Source organism: Equus przewalskii, chromosome 28 (genome assembly GCF_037783145.1).
Source record: "Equus przewalskii isolate Varuska chromosome 28, EquPr2, whole genome shotgun sequence".
Taxonomy (NCBI): Eukaryota; Metazoa; Chordata; class Mammalia; order Perissodactyla; family Equidae; genus Equus; species Equus przewalskii.
This window is the reverse complement of record NC_091858.1, coordinates 37,527,116-37,548,753: the sequence shown is the minus strand read 5'-3', so window position 1 is coordinate 37,548,753 and position 21,638 is coordinate 37,527,116. Positions and strand designations below refer to the sequence as shown.

Genomic DNA, 21,638 nt, shown 5'->3' with positions numbered 1-21,638 from the left:
TGGAGCCATTTGTTAAAACCCTGATTGCAAGCCTCTAGATCGCACTGCCCATCAATAATTCATGCCGTTTGTGGAAACAGGGTCATATATTTATACTTTTCAATTTATATCGTTCAAGTATGAATTAGCATCCGCCTGTGTCTTGTTTTTGCGGGAGGCAGGGGAATAATTCTTTCTAAAGTAATTTACCCCCTATGAGAGCAGAGCGGCTGACAGCCCTCAAAGTCAAAGTCCTTTGTCCACAGGGAAAACATGGGCTGAGGATGAAGCCAATGCCTGTTTTCTCACTTGATAGTGTTCAAAGTGGACAGAAAGACGAGAGAGAGGGTGAAGGAAGTTCAAGACCTTAGCTATACCATGAGTGTTTCACTTCAAAAGAACTACCTCAAACTGTGGAACACAGGGGTGTCCGTTACAGTAGGGTTATTTTTGTAACAAGGGCAGGATGATGGTTTAATTTTATATTTGAAATAACGTATCTTGTAAATTTCATAAAGTCATATTTTAATGAACATATTACATCTTGAACTCCCATTAGCATCTAGTTGGTAAAGTCCTGGGCGACGTTGCTCATAGTGGAGGGTTTTGGGACCCAACCTATAAAGATTTTGGTTTCAAAGAAATTCAGACCACAAAGTAATGGCTCCCCCAGGTTGCCTGTAGACATCTTAGAACCTGGACGCCTTCTGCTCCTGGGGATCTGGGCTGCCTTGGGTCCCATGGGTGGCTCCTTCTCATCTCCTTTGCCTCCAGCACAGGAAATAAGTGGCAAATTCATTAACCAGCTGCCCCCACAGCTGTGTGCCACCTGCGGGTTCAGTTGGTAAGGAGCCCAAATGTGTAACTAGGTAAAGTATGGCTGTGCAGACACAGGCACACACACACCATTCTCACCCAGCGATATCTGAACTCCAATTATAAGCTCATTCCTGCCAATCATTTCAGTAATTGGCTGTGCGGAAATGGGTACCGTTCGAATACGTACAACGAAAATGTTTTTAAAACACCTGCTGAAGTCAGAATTTGGATTCGTTACTTTGCATAAAAGACTTCACGGAGATTTATATTAAGTTATTCAGATAGGAGAAGAAACTCACGTCCTGAAATGTGACAAGCATGGTCACCAAAATTCCGGAGGGTGCAGATGCTGTTTACATAAGCAACACAGGGCTGGTGTTACATATATGCAACATGTGGAAGTTATGTAAACTTGTAGCATATTTCTGCAAGGAAGATAACCATTCCAAAATAGTAGTTTCATGGATACGTTAAACCTCATTGTATCTTGAGTGGCATTGTTTAGACACTGAGACTTAGGTAGATGTTAGAGGTTAATTATTTGCAAAACCAAATGTTCTTTCATGGATAAAGCACCAAAATATTAATAATAAGAATGAAAACATTCATCCTTTCCTTGAGTTCTTACATTGCTGTGGTCCACGCATGTTCTTTGTAAGCTATCTTTAGGTTTTGTTGCACAAAGTCGACTCAGAAAGGCTTCCCTTTGTCTTCCTTCCCCTCTGCAGACATGGGCGTTTTAAGCGTTCCAACAGCGTGACGGCAGGTGTCCAGGCGGACCTGGAGCTTGAGGGCTTCCCGGGACACATCACCATGGAGGACAAAGGCCTGCAGTTCGGTTCCTCCTTCCAGCGGCATTCGGAACCGAGCACGCCCACCCAGTACGGGGCGGTACGAACTGTCCGGACCCAGGGGCTCTTCAGCTACAGAGAAGACTATCGGACCCCAGTGGACACTGCAAACCTGCCCCCGCCTGACCCCTGGCTGGAACCGTCCATCGAGACGGTAGAAACCGGAAGGATGTCCCCGTGCCGCAGGGATGGCTCCTGGTTTTTGAAGCTGCTACACACGGAGACAAAGAGGATGGAAGGCTGGTGTAAAGAGATGGAAGGAGAAGCCGAGGAAAACGACCTCTCGGAGGAAAGTAAGGGCACTGGTCTCCTCTGTGGCTTTTAGACAAGCAGGTGGCAATAGTGATGGAGGAAAGTTCCTTTACACTCGAGGAAATTCAAATAAATGTGCTTCCTACCACATCCCACTCAATTCTAAAAAAAAGTTAGAAGTAAATGGACAGAAACGCCGTCACTAAAACCCTGAGGGCATCCTTGGGTTTGCTCCTTAGGTAACGAGAGAGTCCGTGCTGAGTGTTCCGGTAGTGTCGTTTATCTCCTATTCCACTTGCCGGTGCTCTTGAATTCTGGCAGTAACTTGAGTTGGAGTATTTCAACCCTTTTCTAGAATCGCTACCACCCCATCTTTATAAGAAATTGCTTTGGCTTTATGCCAAAGAAAAATTGGAAAAAAGCAAAAGATTCACCCAGTCGGCTACGTGACGAGAGCTGCCAGCTCTCTGACCACAGGGCCAAGTGGGGGTCTGTGTGCTTCCCTATCCTGGGTCCCTCCCTCCCTGTGTAGACCGGGACAGCATCCCTTATTCTCCACCTGCCTCCCATTTACCTAAAGACGCTACCGTCAGGCCTGTCCAGAAGCAGCATCCTTCGTGAATTGCTGCGTGTGCTTTCTAAACAAACACTAACTGTCCTTGTTTGTAGAGCAAGAAGACCACGAGAATACTTGCAATATCCTTAGAATTAACCCTGGTCTTTACCAAAATACAGTTTCACAAAGGAATTTCTGAACATCTTGACTTGACAAATCATGTTCCCTTTAAAGTATTTTCTTCTTTTTCCACGAATTCCTTTGTACCTTCGCTAGATCACTGTAAATTCTGAAGTTCAGGAGGGTCGCTGACATCCTTGGGAATTTTGCCCTGACGTTGCGCTTCTGGATGGCTGCTGTAACGGGATATGTCAGTCATCCTAGAAGCAGAAGTGCAATGATGCCGTGGCGTGCACTGTGACCTACAGAGCACAGGGGCCCCAGAATTGAAGGAGTCTGGGAAGTCATTGTTGTTGGTCGTTAGTTGTTAGAACTTAGGGTGTTAACCTGTGAAGAAAGGGAGAGATTGCCTGTGAGGCACTAATTCTCCTCTCCCACGTCTCCTTCTTAGTCATGAAATCCCACAAACCCTTTTCCTGGGTGGATATTAGACAGAGTCTTTTGGAGGAAGTGTTGTCATGGGGAAGGGTTCACCGCCCCCCGGCCCCCCGCTGGCTGTGCCTGCATTGCAGCCTGTGGCTGACGAAGGTCAATGTGGCAGCATCCAAATTGTTCTCACGCACTTGTCTAAATTTATCCTCTGTTTAGGGTACATTTAATGGAGTGAGTGCTCACAGTTCTGATATTTAAAAATCACTCATTTCCTACAGCATTTTTTCACTTGTCGGTCTGTGCTTCAACTTGGCAAAATTGTTTTAATTCTAACAAGGAGTTATAATCTTTATCACAAAGATGAGGCACAGAAAAACTGAATTACCTAAGTTGATGTGAAACTTGAGTCAAACTGTCGGCTCCAGTTGCCCGACTGCTGGGTGTGCACCCTTTCAGGCTCGGAACCCTGGGGCCTAAATGTCCATCGGTCAGGATGTACCTTCTACATCCTGTGGCTTCCCAGTGGCCACCTCAGAAGAGGACCCGACAGGAAAAAGTTTAGCAAGAGGTAACATTTGTCAGCTCTTAGCCCCATAATATGTCTATAAAACTTTCTTCTACAACCATTTGAATTTACACCATTTCCGACACATTCGAAGGGTTCTGGTCTCCCTTTGTGTGTGGAAGAAACAGAGACATCAGCCATCGCTGCATTTGTAGATAACGCAGAGCAATTCTTGCCTCATCATAATTTCCCATGTTTAGTGTGTGCTTTTAATTTAGTCACAGTTTTTCAAAGATTATAGTTGGAAAATAGATATCTATATTTTTAAAAAGACATGTCTCAGCCAGCACGTTCTGGACACTTACCACCTGCCGAGTCCTATGCTAAGTGCCTTACACACCTCATTAGATGCTCACCGTACTGTGATGCGTAGACGGTATTGTCACCATTAGAAAAATAATGAAGCCGAGGCTCAGAGAGGTTAATATCTTGCCCCACATTCCACAGAGCGCAGCGATGGATCAGGACTCAAAGTTACAGCTCTCTGTTGTCGGAAGCTCTGCTTTTCCACTACGCTGTCGGAAGTTTTACATCAAACTGTCCCTTTGCTGGAAACTTCCTCCCGACGTTGCTTCCTACCACTCTGTGTTCTTATGAACTATCCTGTCTGCTATTTTAGAAAATGTAGAGTCCCTAATCCTGGCCATTTACTTCATTCTCATCCACTGCAGCTGTGACACCCATTTATGGTCCAGAGAGAGAATCTCTGAGCTGATAAAATATATACTGAGGTCATCGAGCCTTAGCCATTGGAAATCCAGAGGGGAAAGTTAAAAGGAGGCAAATTCCTTCTCAAACTAGGCATGAAGGATCTAACAATTAACAGGCTTCCGCGCTGAGGCAGCGTCATGATAAGTCATGATTTTCTTGTCACTGGGGGCATTCAAGAAAATTCTGGGAATAATGCCATAAATGTTCTGTAAATGAAATTCAATTTGAAGATCTACAATGACCCAAATTAACAGTAAGATTCCATCCTCTTAGGATATACAGTATTTAAATTTCAGTTGCCTTCTTATTATTAGGCATCTGGAGGGCACATTTTTCTTCAACAGCAGAAAGTGAATTTCTGCTGCCCCCTCAATTGTTTTTCCCTAAACAAGTTTTTTACAAACTTTTTTGAACTTTGGGATCTTCTTCTGGACTCTTTCGTTAATGTAAACATCCAACAGATATTTATTGAATGTGTACTGTGAGCCGGCCGCTGTCTGAGAGGCTGGAGGGGGACGCAAAAGTGACCAGACACAGTATGAAGCTGACTGTGGTAGCTAAGAGGGGTGAAGTGAGGCCAGGGCGAAACTGCTCAGAGCGAGTCGGGAAAGATGAAGTGTAACAAGAGAAGTGCAGATAAAGTGCTTTTAAATCTCAGAGGTATGAGAGATGCTTTCAAAGGGGAAAACTCCCAGAAAGCTTCATGATGGAGGTGGCATCCTGCTGAAGGGTGAAGGGCGAAAAGTGAGACAAGAGAAGAGAAAGGAGCTTTGAGGGCACAAGTCCAGGCAAAGAAGTGGGGCCTGGGGCCCCTTTCTGAGAAGACCCTCATTTAAACTGGACCTCCCGCCTGCCTGGGGGAGAGACTGGGCTGCCCACCTCTCTATCCCTTGGCTCTGTCATCCTCCACCCCTTTAGGGTCATGCTTTTCTCAAAGGACAGGACAGCCTTGTGTTTTCCCGAAGCTCTGCCCCTCTGCTGTGGTCTGAGATCTAGGTGCCTTGAATGCAGAAATGGCATTTAATACACGTGTGCCTGGAGCAAAATCCTCTGCACGGAGAATTAGGAGGCGGGAAGAGAAGGCGAGAAGAGATGGGCAGCCTTAATAAACAAGGGTGTTCACGTTCCTGCTCACATCCCCCCAAAAGTGCAGCATCAAGAATCCCAGCGAATCCTTCAGTCGCCCTCAGTGAGGGGCTGGGAGTGCCCCGTGCCCTTCCCATTCTGTAGATACCAGCTAAATAATTCTGACGTTGGGTGGGTGTTCCCACCACTACTTCATGACTAAACGTAACTGCGTTGCTGTGACCCTTGGACACAAGGAACAGAGAATAGATCCATTCAAAGCTTTTTGTGATTTTCCTCGTTTCTTAAGTTACCCAGATATCTTGATCTTTTTTGTGGACACAGATGACAAAACACTTATTATACATCTCCTCGGTGTGCTTTGCACATAAAACTAGCGCCATATTAATCACATTTAAATTTTTCCCTGATAATTTTCAAAAGGAAGAGTAACCTTCTATTCTAGTCCTAATTTTAAGAACAGAAACAGGGTTCTTGGCTTCTGCACTTTTAAAAGTAAAGATTAAATTAAATGGCTTGTTAAACCAAAGCTCTGAGCTCAAAGACTGAAATTTCCATTACGTGAAATAATCTTTTGCCAAAGCGTAATTTTATAATCACAGCTCACTGAACTGATCGAAGGGATGTAGCTTCATTCAGTCCTCTGTGGTTAATAAAAACCATCGTGAGCCCAAATCAATACTAGCTTAAGTTAAGTCAGATTAACGCAGGCTTCCTACTGTTAACACATAAATAGATATATTCTGTAGGGATTGTGAGCCATTGGTAGACTAGTGTTTGGGGATTTTTGTTTTAATTATGTTAAATCAAACAGGTAAATGGCATAAAGTGAAACAAAAAAATAGTATTTTTTCTCAAACAAAAGAAATTGTTCCAAAGCTATGAAGGTCTTGTTCAAAAGGTTCATGGAGAGTGAATCACATGATGAACCTGATGATGGGGTGTTTCGAGACGGTGTTGAGAAGTCTTGCCCCAAAACAACTCTGCCCAAAATGCCCAAAATGGCTAATGATCTAAATAGCAGCTGGTCAGATGCATAAAACCACAGACTCATAGAGCTGGGCGGCTTCAGTGATTTCCTCATTTAAAGGACTCCTTTTATTGACAGAGTGAGGGAACCCCCAGATTCACAGGCCATACTAACACGAGAGTCGGGATTAGATGTGTGGCACAGGCTCTCTCAGACCTTCATCCGTGCTGAGGTGCAGTGATCTCTGGATGGGAGACATGTCCAGCTGCAGTGTCTGTAGCACACGGAAGAGGAGATGACAAGTAGCTCAGAGTGACCTGAGAACACATGGGCCACATCCTAATGCAGGGGGCTGAGGAGGTCGTGACCAGAGAGAAGCTGCACCTGTGTCTGCTGTTTGCCCCGGATGTTTCGGATCAACAGAGAAAATAACAGATGGAAGAATCATATACAATGATGATCGTTCTGAGCAGAAGAAATGCTGCATGGACTTGGTTGTACGAGCCTTGGGGGTCCGACGTATTGCACAGCTTGATGGAACAGCCACTGCTCCCAGACTTGCGATGGGAGACACTGACCAGGGTCTGTGCCCAGGTTCTTGCTAAATATGTGGGAAGTGCCCTAGGGGACGTCCCCATACATCCCAACCACCAAATGACCATGGGGAACAGGAGCATAAAAAGAAACATGTGCTCGATAAACATGAAGATGATCGAGCTTGAGATCCTGGAGGGCGGAGATTTGTGGAAGCAGCAATTTCTCTCCACCTGCTCTTTGACATTAGTCATGAAGGAATCCCAAGAGATCAGAGAGGTAATGAATACTCAGAAGATCGTTTCCAATGATCTGCAAAGTCTACAAAAATCCACTTCAAATTTTGAAAGAAAAGAACAGTGTAAAATGTTGTCCTGGCACTTCATAGCAAATTTCGGTAGAATTGGAAATTATAGAAGACACGTGAAGAATAAATGAAAGGAGCAAGTAAGTTAATCAGATTTCTTGTACGTCAAAGGCAAGGGTTGTATCAGGTTCTTCGTAAGTTTGCATTCTGATAAGCATTAGTCCTTATCTGCAGCTCTTGAAAGAAAATGTATCTAAACTATGACAAAATTAGGGAGGTGTGGTGGAAAACAATGAGTTGAATTTTTGCTTCAAGTTCTTTGCATTTGTTGGAAGCTATTTAAATGATCGGTTTCAGATAGAATGATCCTCATTCTGTGAACAGCAAAACCTTCCTGCCATTAGCCATCACATCATCAGCTACACTGTTCGACATTCATGATCACTCCCAGCAATAATCAATTTATACCCTTTATAATAACCCTTCACTACATTCAATCAACACCAAGATGGCGCCTGTCTCTCCATGCTGTGCTAAAGATTATAAAGTGAAGGACTTGGTGTGAATGCTTCCATTCAATTACATTTTAAGAAGAATATGAAAATTAGGGATTAAAACTTCAAATTGTATAAAACTGATTGACTTCTTAATTACCATTTGAGGAAGCATGGAGTCCGTAAAAAGAAGTGCATTTATTTGTCACTCCCATATCTTCCTGCAGGGTCAGCTTGGTTAAAATGAGTCTCTTTGAACGTTTTCATCAGTCATGCTGGTGATGGGGGTTTACAGTGGAAATTCAACATTTCAAAACCAGAGATAGTTCCTCACACAGAGCAATGAGACTGGAGCTTGTCAACGCAAATAATCCATGACCAATTTATACATGAAAATTTGGGTGAGTTTATTCTGAGCCAAATGTGAGGACCATATAGCCCAGGGCCTTCCTTCCCCAAAGAAGGAAAGGCACCAAAGAAGTGGGTGTACAGAGTGGTTATATACCATCAAAGAGCATGTTTCACATATCATTGAAATGTCCCTTTTACAACAGTCAGGAGACTGCTCTGTCGGCACAGCAATTGACGGACACGGCAGGTAGTAGGTCTGCCGTCTCGGTGGACACAGCAGGTGGCAGGTCTGTTGTCTCAAGCTGTGTGGTCACAGGGTGGGCACAGCAATCAGTTCCTAGCCTAGGGAGAGATGCTTATCGTTAAGGAAATGCCATGTGGGGGGAAGTTGCATCTATGTCTTAAGGCCATTTGCTCTTGTCTTTGGGACACAGCAAATGCTTCAGCAGATGTACAAAGCAGGCTTAATGGCCACATCAGGCCCTTTTGGAAAAACAAAGTCAGGCCAAATTAGTTTTACACCAAATGTCTTCCTTATATACTCCAATATATCCTAATGTTTGCCATTTCCATTTGTTAAGCTGCAGAAACATATTTGGTTTGAGTATCAAAATGTGGACAAAGAATGAAGGACTTTCACCCCTTCCTGGAAATGCTCCACCACAGCTACCCACCTCTCTCCTCGCTGCACATTAAACCCTGCCTGAGCCCATCCCTTACCCTCTGCCCTACACCGCTTTTGGGGGCTCCTGCTCCCTTCCTGCGTCCTCCCCACTCCCCTCCCCACTGCTGGCTGCTGGCAAATCAGATCAAGGAAGTGGGCAGGCTGGATGGGGTCTGGGGGAAGCAAGCCCCTCCTGGAATGGACTTGTAACAGTCAGAGGGCCAGGTACAGCGATACATGACAGCATACAATTCCTTTTCTTTTTTGAGTCTGAAAGGATGCCAAAGGATTATCTAATTTATTCACTTTTTATTAAAAGTTACATTTTTAAAACTCTTCTTTAATATCCTAGAAGCAGTCTGGAATTAGATGCTCTTAGAGAATTATTAGCTTCTTAGGGGCAATAATGACGTCGGAGTGGTACGGGACAATGGCAGGAAAGGGCTGGCTCCAGCTTGTTTTTGGATGGTTCAGAGAAATCAACACACTCACGTGGCAGGACGTTAACTGCCGAGTGACAGGGATGGAGGTGCTTCTTAGAATTTTCTTTCGAATTTTCTGGATGTGTGAAACTTTGCATAGGAAAGCTGTGGGGAACGGCAACCTGAGTTCATTGCAGACAAATGAGAAAATACGGACAAATGAGGACGTTTCAAAGTCCATCGTCCTACGCAGGAGAAGAGCACTTTTCAGAACATGTTATATGTAGTGCCAGATCCTCGTTTTTAAAACATGAGTTCTTCGCTGCACCTGCTGCTCTGCGCTTGACTTCCTTTACGTTACGACGTGTCATAAGCCCCTTTTCGCATCAGCAGGTTTATTTCTGGGATATCGGTTCGAATAGCCTCATAGCATTTCTTTATGTGGATTTTAAGGTGTTTCCAACCACTGTCTATGATTCCTTCTCCCCCAGAGTGAGGCCTAGGAAATGGAATCCAGCAGCGGCGTGGCTTGGCTGTCAGGACGTCAGAGTCTTTGAAGCCGGTTTCTAACGCACGTTGAATGAGTCTCACAAACAGTTGGTTTGGAGACTGCATGTTAAAATTACCAAGGTTTGGGGAAATTTGGGGGAAAGCTAGTGGAACTGAAGCTACTTCCCTGGACCTCCGTTTCTGCTTCCGTGGACAATCTCTACAGCCTCCGCAGTCGAGTGTACCCCGTGGACCAGCATGGGCAGCCCTGATGCTCGTGAGAAATGCACAGTCTCAGGCCCCACCCCAGACCCGCAGAGCCAGAATCTGCCTCGTAACAAGACCCCGGGAGACTCATGTGCTGACCGTTTGAGCTCTAATCGCTGTCTTCTCTAGATGAGACCTCGAGCACATAAGCATTCCAACCTGAAGTAGATAAATCTTAACACACATATCATGTGGGTGGGGGTGGTTCTCTTGCCTCCGCGGTCGTGATGAACAGATAGCCTTCACCATTCCCGCCTGGCGTCGGCAGACACAAGCTGTCCGTGGCTCTCTTCATGTGAAAGCCCAAGACGACGGGCTGAACTCGTCACTAGCAGCATCTGAGTTTGAGAGTGGCTGGGCTAGTTAGTCGTTATCTGTGTTCTGCAAACAGTCTTGAGGGAGCAGCAACAGAGAAGACAAAATGGAGCAGGTGGGAATACAGCTGCTGGCTGTAGGGGTAGACGCTGTGGACAGTCTGTGAATAACTTGAATTGTTGCTTAGGCGATAAAACTGATCAGAGATGAGTGGGCCCAGGGTCTAGAGTAGGAAACGTCTCCCCGCGGATTCTTAAGTGCCTTTGCGCATCACGGGAGTTGGGACCTACCAGAGCTGCTATGGTGGATCGGGGATGAGCAGGTGGAAGGAAACTGCAGTGCGTGGACGTGTCCCCACAGTGAACGCAGAGCTGTGGCCCCTGGTGGAAGAGACGATAGCGCGCTCCCGGGGTAATGGTTTTGCTTGGGTTTCTTTAATTGACCCTGTTTTAAACCTGTTCTTGTTTTCGCGTAGTTCTTGGTAAGATCAGGAGTGCCGTGGGGAGCGCCCAGCTTCTGATGTCCCAGAAATTCCAGCAGTTTTATTGGCTTTGCCAACAGAACATGGTAAGTGAGTCCTCAGGTCACCTCGGGCCTTGTAACCAAGCTGAATGTTCTCTCTTTACCTTCTCACTGCCTTTCTGCTTGTTAAGGACGCCTGTGAGACTACTGATTGAAGAGAGGTGCTCCCTGGCTCTGGGATGGCTTAGAGGTGACCCCAGGCAGAGAGGCCGTGGGGTGTTGGGCAAAGAGGGAGCAGGGCTGGGCGGGAAGACAGAAAGGTCCCCACGCTGTGAGGTGGAGCCTTGGTGGCTGGGTTTCCACCAGAGAACTTAGGAAAGGAGTTAAAAAGTAAGGTCACAAATAAAGATGGTGATATGAGGTGGATTGAATAAAACACAAACAACTACATTCACAGAGATTTTAGAAATAATTCGGGCTTTACATTTTACAGTTAGCAGTGAAATGAATATGCCATAAACTAGATTATTAATACAGTTCACATTAAATTTGGTTCTGATTTTCCTGAAAAGCAAAGGAAAGAAAACCATGTATCTATACACGTATTGATACATGTATTCATATATACTCGCATATACATATGTGTACATGTATATACACTATATCTATGTATGAATGTGTGTGTCTATAGATATATCTTATCTTACTAAAGAAAGTATTCATTTAATTTTATTTGGAGAAATTACTGAATAGTATTCACATTACTTTATAGGCCATTTTGCAAACCATACATTGATTTCTTTCAGACCAAACATTTTCATTAAAATGCAAATAGGTCCCTCTAGACTTCACACACGTAGCAATGGTGCTGAGGGGTTTGATTGTGTCCTGTTTCATTTTTTAATTTGCAAGGAGACGTGAACGTATAGAAGGTTCTTCTACATCAAAGGAAGCACAGCGTGTCAGAGCTGCCAATTCATCCCTTTTAGGAGGATTGTTAAAAAGTGTGTTTTCTCTCATATTCTCCAATTAACCCCATTAAAGTTCATTACGAAATTTAAAGAGCCACCAACACACCCATATGATGTGAAGTTGTAATCAACCTGTGAAAAGCGGGAGCAGAAGGAGACACAGAGCCATCAAGACATCCAGTTATCGTGTCTACCAGGCATGTGCTTGCCTCCACTGTAGTATCTATTTAATTATTGTCTTCAAAGAACTGATTTAGGCCACTAAAGGGCTTTGCACCGCATCTCGCTGAGTCGGGGAAGCACAGGTGGTCCCTGTCTGCAGGGAATGATCGTCAAAGTGTCCTCCTTCCACGCAGCAGAGGTGTGTCCCTCAAGCCTACAAAGTGTTCGCGTCCTCTCTGCCAGAAGCAGCTAACAGAAGACTTAGAATGTCTCCATCCTAACGTTTTTGCTGCCTCTTACACACGTCAGATTGCACTTTTTGTTAACCATAACAAAATTCTCTTGAGTTTTGGAATATCTGACACAGCTACTTCCTTTTATTTTGGCTTCCATCTAGGATTAGACAAAAAAACTCGGGAGCATTTGTTGGAGAAGGGGGGTGGGGGTGTCTAAGACAGGCCTGGCAGGGGAGGGATGCTGGGAGGATAAGCAGATGTCTTGCTCATCAAAGCCAAATTGCCCACGATTAAAAGCAGCGTTGCTGGTGGCTGGAAGCCTTAGGTTGGTAACTAAGTTTTAAGTCGAAGGAATGACCCTAAAAAGTAAGTCAAAACCTGCCTGGATATTTCGGGTAGACTACAGAGCAGACTTTCTTCAAGGTAAGGGCGTCCGAGTAATTCATTGCATGACCAGTGTGAGACAACCCTGGAAAGCGTCTGCCCTTGACGCTTGCAGGTTGATGTGTGTGCTTCCTGCACCAGCAGGGTGGCATCTGCAGCAAGCTTGGCGGAAGTGCAGAATGGCACTCACAGCTGTGGGTCTAGCTCTGCCTTTGAGCAGGATCCACGGGGCATGCACTGGGGCTTCTCAGCCCTTCTCCGCCACACCACCACCACATGGAGAAATGCTCCAGAACATGGGAGCATCAGAGTCCATATCACAGGGACCCTAGGTGTCCGAGCCGGGAGCTAAGAGAACTCTACGTGACTGCGATTGACTGGGATATGCAGCACTGTCTCGCTTTGCTGGGGGAGAAGGAACAGCATGATACACGGCTGCCATTAAAAAAATTTTGTGAACATATCAGGGTATCTGAACATCCAGTGGATACAGGTGCAACGACCTCCCCCAAAAAAGAATAGAGGACCTGGGACCAGATCCTGGCTGTGCCCCGTTACACCACAGCCTCTGCCCCCAGGGCGCCCAAGGCTGCTCCCTCTGCCTCGTGGAGTGACAGAGAAGACAGACGTCGACGAGAGCCTGGACCACGGCTGCCCAGAATGCTTTTCTAGATTTTCTCTCTGAAGACACGACCAGAGCCCCGCAGTCCGGCCTTTGGGCCTTGACAGGAGCGGCACTCTGCTTCCTTCCCACGCGTTGGGCGCCGTCATGCCTAAAGCTACAGAAAGAAAGCTCGTCGTATTTGTGAAGTCTCCCAGAAGGAGGAAACACGAACCGCCCTGAGAAGCTCGAATTGGGACGTAAAGAGGCGTCCTGTGGTGTGAGAAGCCCTCCTCCCACCAACCCAGCCCCACCCTTGACCGTGGGCCCTCAGGCTCCTTGTTCTGTCTTCACGCAGAATGCGGCCCCACCGCAGGTGTTTGTTTGGTTGTTCAGATTCATCCAAGTAAGTGAAAAACCCAAAGCCTCTCTTCTCCGGGTCAGAGCTGCCATTCGGGGTGGCCGCATCCATGAAACCCTTGCTGCACCCGGGAGTGCTCTGCTCCTAGGGATCCTCACGGCCCATGTGGCCCTCTTGTGGCTCAACAGAACGGGCCTCAAACTGCGGAAAGCCGCCCAGAATCGCAAGTCTCACTTCTGAGGATCAGGAAACGAGGGCAATTTGTGCAAGTCGCTTCGGGCAGCTAGTCTTACCCTCTGACCCTCTCTCTTAGCACCAGCGGCCATCTGATTGTGTGCCCAGAATGACACTGGGGTCAAAAGTGATCATTTTGCTATGGATGTCTAACCAGACTGCTATAGACTGAATATTTGTGTCCCCCCCAAAATTCACATGTTGAGACTTAACCCCCATGTGATGGTGTTAGGAGGGCGACCCTAGGGAGGTGAGTAGGTCATGAAGGTGGAGCCACCACGATGGGATTAGTGCCTTTATAAGAGAGACCCCAGAGAGCTCCCTCTCCTTCCCTGATGTGAGGACACAGCAAAAACACAGCCGTCTATGAAGCAGGAAGCTCTCACCAGCCCCTGAGTCTGCGGGCACTTTGATCCTGGGCTCCAGCCTCCAGAACCCTGAGGAGCAAGTTTCTGTGGTTCATAAGCCCCCAGTGTGTGATAGCCTAGCAGCCAGAACAGATTAAGACGTGGGTTAAAGGAAGTTTAAGGCAAACCAAACAGAAGTTCCTGTTGTGCTTAATGTGAACAATTTATGAGTAAACTGAAAATTGTATATTTTAAGCAAATTTGGATAAATGCTTACCGACCAGAAATTTCTCTGACTGTTTAATCTGAGATAGCCTCCCACTGAATCGAGGGAACCACATGCAGAAAAATCCGTACCCTTAAGCCAGAGGTGGCAGGTGCGGTGACCGAGTGAAGCCAGCCTGCATCGGACAGAGGAGGTGGGGCTCTGGCGCCAGAGAGGTGCCCACCAGGCTGCGGTCACCGGCCAGCGATGTGCGGTGTGGGAATGAGCCAGATGACCCGTGCTCTGATCTTGTGAAGTTCACCCAACTTTGAATGCAGACAGCTCGTTGAAACTGTACACGCAGCAGGCACTGTGTGTGCAGAGAAACAAGACACATCTTTGGGCACATTCAGCCCACGGCTGCCTGTCTGTGGCTCTGTGGCATCACCTGTACCTTCTGGGCACAGAGAACCTATCCTTTAGATCGTTCCGCTCCTTCATGAGATGACGTGTCCGTCCTGCCTCATCGTGGAGGCAGATTGAGTACGTGGTGCATGCTGACGGGCAAAATGAGAGCTGAGACCCATCAGAGAACCATCAGAAGGAAGCAGGATTGGTCCAAGCGCATTCTCAGCACCAACCCACCGACGCCAGCACCACGGCAGACCCACGTCATCCCCGTCCCAGGCACCAGCCTCTGAATAATCAACAGGAGATCAAAAACACAGGGCCCTGTGCCTTTTATGAACTGTCAAGTGTTTAAAAACTTTAATATTTACCATCATTCCCAGGTTCTGAGGCAGCATCTCCAAAATGAAACAATGAGTGAACGTACTACATATATGTCTATATAATAGAATTCCTTAGAGCAGTTTTAGGTTCACAGCAAAATTGAGCAGAAGGTACAGAGATTTCCCATATACCCCTTTGCCCCCACATGCACAGCCTCCCCCATTATCAACGTCCCCAGCAGATGGTGCGTTTGTCACAACTGATGAGCCCACATTGACACGTCACCGTCACCCAAGGTCCATAGTTTACATTAGGGTTCACTCTGGGTGTTGTGCATTCTGTGGTTTGAACAAATGTATCATCACATGTATCCACCATTATAGAATCATGTAGAGTATTTTCCCTGCTCTAAAAATACCCCGTGCTCCACCTGTGCATCTCCCCCTCCTCCTTAACCCCCGGCAACTCTTGATTTTTTACTGCCTCCATAGTCTTGCCTTTTCCAGAAAGGCATAAGGTTGGAATCATCCAGGACGTAGCCTTTTCATATTTTTGAACTGTTGGCAAATACTTTCTATTTCTGTTATTGAATCCTCATGGGCCCTCTTGAAGAGTTGCATCAGAATTGGGATTAGTCAGGCTTCCCCCTAATGGATGCCCTGAAAGGCACACGTGGGAAAGAGCAGCCACCCCGAGCCCTCTCCCAGCTGGAGATTCTCATGGTTCTGAACCCCGTGTGTGTCCTCAGGACCCCAGTGCCATGCCGAGGCCGACGTCCCAGGACCTTGCAGGCTACTGGGACATGCTGCAGCTGTCCATCGAGGACGTCAGCATGAAGTTCGACGAGCTGCACCAGCTGAAGCTCAACGACTGGAAGATCATCGAGTCTCCAGAAAAGAAGGTAATTATGGCCACACCGTGTGCTTTCCCCGCTGCCGCTGTCGGTGGGCGTCCCGGGAGCTAATCCGGTGGCAGAAATGGTCTGTTCCAAATACTACATTAAAATGCGGTTGCTGGTCTTTGGTTAGCAATACAGGGTCCCATTTTCATATCCGTATATCTGTGTGTGTGCATAAACTGGGGTGGAATTAACTCATCGGCTGTGTGTAGGAAACAAGTGTCTTTCTTGCTGTATCTCTTGGACACAGACAATTCAGAGAAGACACCAGCCAAACATCCCGTGTAAACCTATAGTCTTGTGCCTTTTAGGCACCTGTCCTCTGAATTATTTTCATCAAACCTTTGTTTGGGTTGTAGGAAGATGATTTCCAACAGGGAAGTTTCAGGCCTGGGTACAATGACCATGTTCTACTCAGGTCAACTTCCCGGTTGCACAGCTGCAGTTGAAGACAAGAAGATGTTTGGAACTTTACTGAAGAGTTTGATGATGTAAACTTCCTGAAAATAGGCATAAAATTTCCATTAAATTTGAACCCTATGATTTCACTTCTTCCCTGTTCACAGGGCTAATAGATAGGTCTGAATTAGCAATAAATACATCGATTTCCTAACACATTTTAGAGAAGTTCTAAGTCATTATAATCTGATTTTTCTAGACAGGTGTTATCAATGAAAATAAAATGATAAAGAAAATTAATCCAACCTACTTTTGGACAGTGGTCTTTAGTAGATAGCTGAGGATGTGTATCTGCATAATTAGAATGAGAGTCACCACCTCGTCATCTACTCTTCCCTAAAAGTGCTGGTGACTGTCTTAGTGGAGTTCCAGGCTGGATGCTGTAGATGCCATCACAGATGACTGACAAATTCCCTCTTACCACAGATCACAGGGGCAGGGGGTGTGCGAATACATAGGTTGTACGTGAGCCCTAAATGGTACCTAAGCGGGTCCAGGTAATCTACGGTTTGGTTTTAAACTGAAGGAGAACATAAGTAATGTTCTAAAGGAAACGGTTATTCTAATAAAATACTAAACATAGAACTTGCGAGACCAGTCTACAGATAGGTATTAATCCTTCCTATTTTTTGTTCTTCAGTAATTGACAGCTAACGTAATCCCCTTCTACCTAAGCTATATGTAAAGAATGGTCCTCAAAATGAAACATTTCTTACTGAGGATCTAGCACCCCTGGTCCAGATAATTGAGCAGCTCTTTAGCACCACTAGGGCCCCATGCCATGTCCTTCTGGCGGGGTTCTTGACACTACCCCATGGACTTGCAATGCACCTGCTTAGCTCTCTCCAACGGCAGGGCCCCCTCGAGGCTGTGAGCCCCTTCAAAAAGGAGACTCTGCCAGGAACTGCATTTCTTACAGCCCCATATTTCAGAGGCCACCAAGAGAAGAGGGAAGAGACAGGCAAACACAGGCGTGTGCTAACACAGGAATTAACTTTTGGAATAGCCGGAAGGTTTAATGAATTAATTACCCCGTTTTCGGGATGCATGCCAAAAAGTCAGGGGAGACTCATTGCTTCTGGTGCAAGTCATTTTAAAATAAGTCACGGGAACAAAGTTTCAGGCACCAAAACAATCTTCCAGCCAAAAACAATATGACGCAACAGTGGGATTCTGCCTCGTCTGTTCCCCCTGAACTGGCACAGCTGCTGCTTCCTCTCCCCCAGCGTCCAGGCACTTCTGGCCCCCTTTGGAATTTTGCGGAGGCTGAAGGGAAAAAGACACGGTGCTGGCTTTGTCCCCGCCACCCCAACAACTAGATACCTGCTGAGGGAAAGAAGGTTTCTGGCTCCTTCCGTGGTGTACCCTTTGCTGGGAAGGACATTGTCTCGGCAGAGTTCCTGCCCTGGCTCCACTAGGACGGAGAGTCAATGGGAGGTCCCACTTTGTTAATTAGGATCAACATGAGATAACACAACACAGTTTGGGACACAGACATTTCCCCGGATTGGTTGCAAGTGTTATATATTGCATTTGCTGCCGAACTGTGGAATTTATCTTTCTGAAAATAGCATACACATATTTTGGTGTGACTTATTTGAGAATATGAGCTAAGGGTCAGAGATAATTATGTCCATCTTTTTACCAAGCAAACAAAAAACCTTACATATATAACTCTTGTTAATGTCAGGGGTTTTAGGCCCACAATAGGAAATTTGGCCAGTGGTTCCCTAGGACACCCACGTAGGACGGTTTTCGTGAACGTCCTTGGAGTTCTGGAGTCTGTTGAACAGACTGTGGCACATGACAGGGATGTCAAGTGGCATCAAAATACCAGGGATACTCAAGAGCTTGAAATTGTGCGTATTTGCCAATGCTCAGAGACGGCATAGCAGCAATGTCAAAATAAACCTGAGAGGAAGGAGATGTTAAACGTTAATTACAGAACATATATTCTTGTTTGTAAACGCTTTGCTCCCTCAACCTTGAAGAATTTGAGGGAAGTTATACAAAGTATATACCATGCAGAAGGCAAGCTGTGATTATGGGGGTCAGGACCCAGGGCACATCTGGGTAGGTGTGATATAGGTGTGGGTAGGGTAATGTCACGCACAGGTGGTCACCCAGGTGTGACCGAGTCCATGGACTGGTGCTGCTCTCCTCTGACTCGCCCCCAATTTTGACTTGTGATGCTTTTCAGGAAGAAAGAAAGGTGCCCCCTCCAATACCAAAGAAGCCCCCCAAAGGGAAATTTCCCATTACGAGAGAAAAGTCTCTGGACCTGCCCGACAGACAGCGTCAAGAGGCCCGAAGACGGCTCATGGCTGCCAAGAGGGCAGCCTCCTTCCGACAGAATTCTGCCACCGAGCGGGCCGACAGCATCGAGATCTACATCCCGGAGGCCCAGACCCGGCTCTAGGAACCGAAGGCGCCCACTCTCACCTGCTTTCTCTTCTTTTCTTTTTGACAAAACACTTGTACAGTTTATTCCCCCACCTGGTAATTTCTGTCTTGTTTCTCCACCGAATACGCCCTCGCTGTCGTGTTCTTTGTGCCATAAACACACTGGAATGCTTTTGATTTCCGAGGTTTGCCGAGCTCACGGCCAGAACGACTCCTTTTTTCTCGCTGGATGGTCTGACTTGCCGTCGGCGGTGATGGATAGGCGTGGGGACAGCTAACTTAGCCACTCTGTTCTCAGAGGATAACGAGAAACACCTCTTGAGATGGAACCCAGCTTACATTTTGTTATTTATATTTTTATAAGTTGTGAGATAATTAGAGGCAAGAATAACAAATAACTATAAATGGGTGCATCTCACCGCTCACTAGAGGCATTAGATACCCAAGTGGAAGGTGCTACAGCTTGAAGTGCAGGAGAGAAGACCCCGCCCCCTCTAACCTCGGGCTACTATTCCCTGAATCCAGTGACCCATCGCTAGGTTTCTTGTGCCAAGTTCATGGCGTGAGACGACATCTCTGCAGCCACCAACCTCCCCACCATGTGGTTCTCCTGAAGCCCAGGGGCTTACAAGTCCAAACCCTTTCAAACAACCCAGCATCAGCACAATCAAAAATAAGCTGAATATTCGTTCACACCAGGGAGTGACAGACGAGAAGAGACGGGAGATTTCAGACAAGCTAACTCTTCTGTAGCAGGAGTAGAAAGAAAAAAAAAATATGCTTGCTCTGATGAAAGAGTCATTGTGTTTTTTCTTCCTTTGTAACTTAAAACATCGCACACGGTTTTGTCTTTAAGTTTCACCATTCATGCGACATGTGTGTATATATTCTCGGACTGCTCTATCAGTTGACTTTCCAGGGTATCCTTAAAAAAAAAAACACAAAAAAACAAAAAGTTTGCTTGTTTAAAATGACAGTTGTGATGTTGTAAAAAGTTTAAGAAATATGAATGTGAGTGGTAAGTATATCTCAGTTTAAATGGTAAAGAAGAAATGTAGTTTACATTTGTATTTTTCAAGAATTCTTTTGTCCTATGCAGTATTGCTGAAGTCAAGAATGTATTTCTTGCCTGTTTTAGACATGATGAAAAAAAAAAAAGGTCACATATTGTGATTTCCAGCTGTGGACTTTAGGTGATGAGTTCTCATGATTCCGATTGGCACCAGAGAAAAATAGGAAGAAATCCAATGAGAAGGCTTTCCATTTGTCTAACTAAACTTAGATGCAGTCAGTGAGCATTGCTCCAACATGACGCGTGTGTCGCTATGCAGACACATCTTCAAAGGAAAAGCCTATGACATTTATCCATTTGATCCCAAACTCAGAGTTCTCACGGGAACTCAAGGTCAAAGCAGGATTGTGATGGAAGACAGATGTTTCCACCAGAACACCAGGCCTTCCTTCTGCGGCTTCTGGAGTACCGTGTACTCGGCCGTGAAGGCCGGCTGCTGCCCTGTAGCACTTTGTCCTCCCCTAACTCGCACTTTAAAATGTACCCAGCTTCTCTGTGGCCCGATCACATTACCAAGAGCATTCAGTGCGGTACTGACACGGTTGGGGCATTCTTTAAGACGACGGTTTTTCCTTTTCCTCATATTCTCCATTCCACGAAGCATGGGGCTCACTGGAGCACAGTTGATATTAAAGCATGTTTATCTTCAAAGTTTTAGTTTTTTAAAGCCAAGTAGTTAAGAATTCCCTGTAAGAACAAAACCCTGTAAGTTGAGCCTCATATCTGGTATATATTTTACCAAACAGCCTTAAAATATATTTGGAAGCAAAAATCAGTACGAATGTATATCCTTGAAAAAATGCAAAAAAAAAAATTCCCTGAAATATTCTTCTATAAATGAAACCTATTTCCCCAGAGTGTTCAAAGCGTTTTTTCTACCTAAATAAATGCCTAAATCCTGAGTAGTGTACAATAATGATGCTTCTTCCTATACTCACTATACTATGTTAAAAACAAATGTATTTGCAAGTATTGGCATTTTAGACTTTAAAATCGGTGTATTATTTAGGATGAGCTGCTCTTGGAAACAAGCACCGGAAAGCACATTCGATGTTTACTCCCTAGGAAGAAGAGACGTGACACGCACACATGCGTGCCAACCTTTCACACGTGCGTGTTTACTGGCAGCTGATGTGTTTTATCCCATTTCCTTCAACTTGTACAAAATATATAACAACAAATGATGAATTTGGACAATAATTATCAATTTTAGATCCTAGATTCTCTGATCCTGACTCGAACGAAAGTATTCACTGGATTTGGATTAATTTTTTTATGTTTTGTATACTTATTTTTATCTTAAAATCCCCAAAAGTCTTGGCCTAAACCATCCCTAGGCGAGCCAATTAACCCACAGCTAAATGTGACGGCTTCATCGATTGCAAGTGGGATCGTGTGTGAACTCCTGTTTGGTCCTCTGTGTTCCAAAGAAGGTTCTGCCACAGCGGAGCAGGTGCCTGTTGCTGGGTCTGCTGGAGCGTCACCTGCTCACACGTAACATGATGAAGTGCAATATATCCAGTTCTCACACAGGTGACCTTCCATCCCGACGTGCAGAAGACAAGCCATGTTTACATATTGTACATGTAAAGAAAAATAAAACTGTTTATGACACTTGTGTTAGTCAGTCACACTGACTTATTTCAGCCACTTCCAGCCGACACATAACACAGAGCTATGGTGTGATCATTTAACCACATTGTGATGTAATTTTAGTAAAAGATGACACACAGATTTGAGAATATGGTTGACAATGATAATGCACCACGTTCTAGGAAGGTTGCCATGAAAGAGTGCGACGTTCTCTGTGATCGCCTACCTGTATGCCCAAAAGATCCAGCGATAACTGTCAAAACTCATGTGTTACTTTGGAAATCGTTTTCCTCCCCACCCACAAGTTGATCTTGCCATGTTGAAGGCTTTAGTT

The 21,638-nt window shown here is 45.6% G+C and overlaps 1 protein-coding gene across 14 annotated transcripts in view; it reads left to right on the top strand.

Moving 5' to 3' along the window:
* Window positions 1–21,338, top strand: part of DLGAP2 (DLG associated protein 2) — an 817,721-nt gene extending 796,383 nt beyond the window's left edge. For all 14 annotated transcript variants that reach the window (XM_070599096.1, XM_070599101.1, XM_070599105.1 and 11 more), the window contains 4 exons: window positions 1,527–1,942; window positions 10,660–10,751; window positions 15,628–15,780; window positions 18,437–21,338. In XM_070599096.1, the coding sequence (XP_070455197.1) occupies window positions 1,527–1,942; window positions 10,660–10,751; window positions 15,628–15,780; window positions 18,437–18,655 (880 nt within the window). In that variant the 3' untranslated portion in view covers window positions 18,656–21,338. The remainder of the gene's footprint in view (window positions 1–1,526; window positions 1,943–10,659; window positions 10,752–15,627; window positions 15,781–18,436) is intronic.
* Window positions 21,339–21,638: the final 300 nt, after the last annotated feature.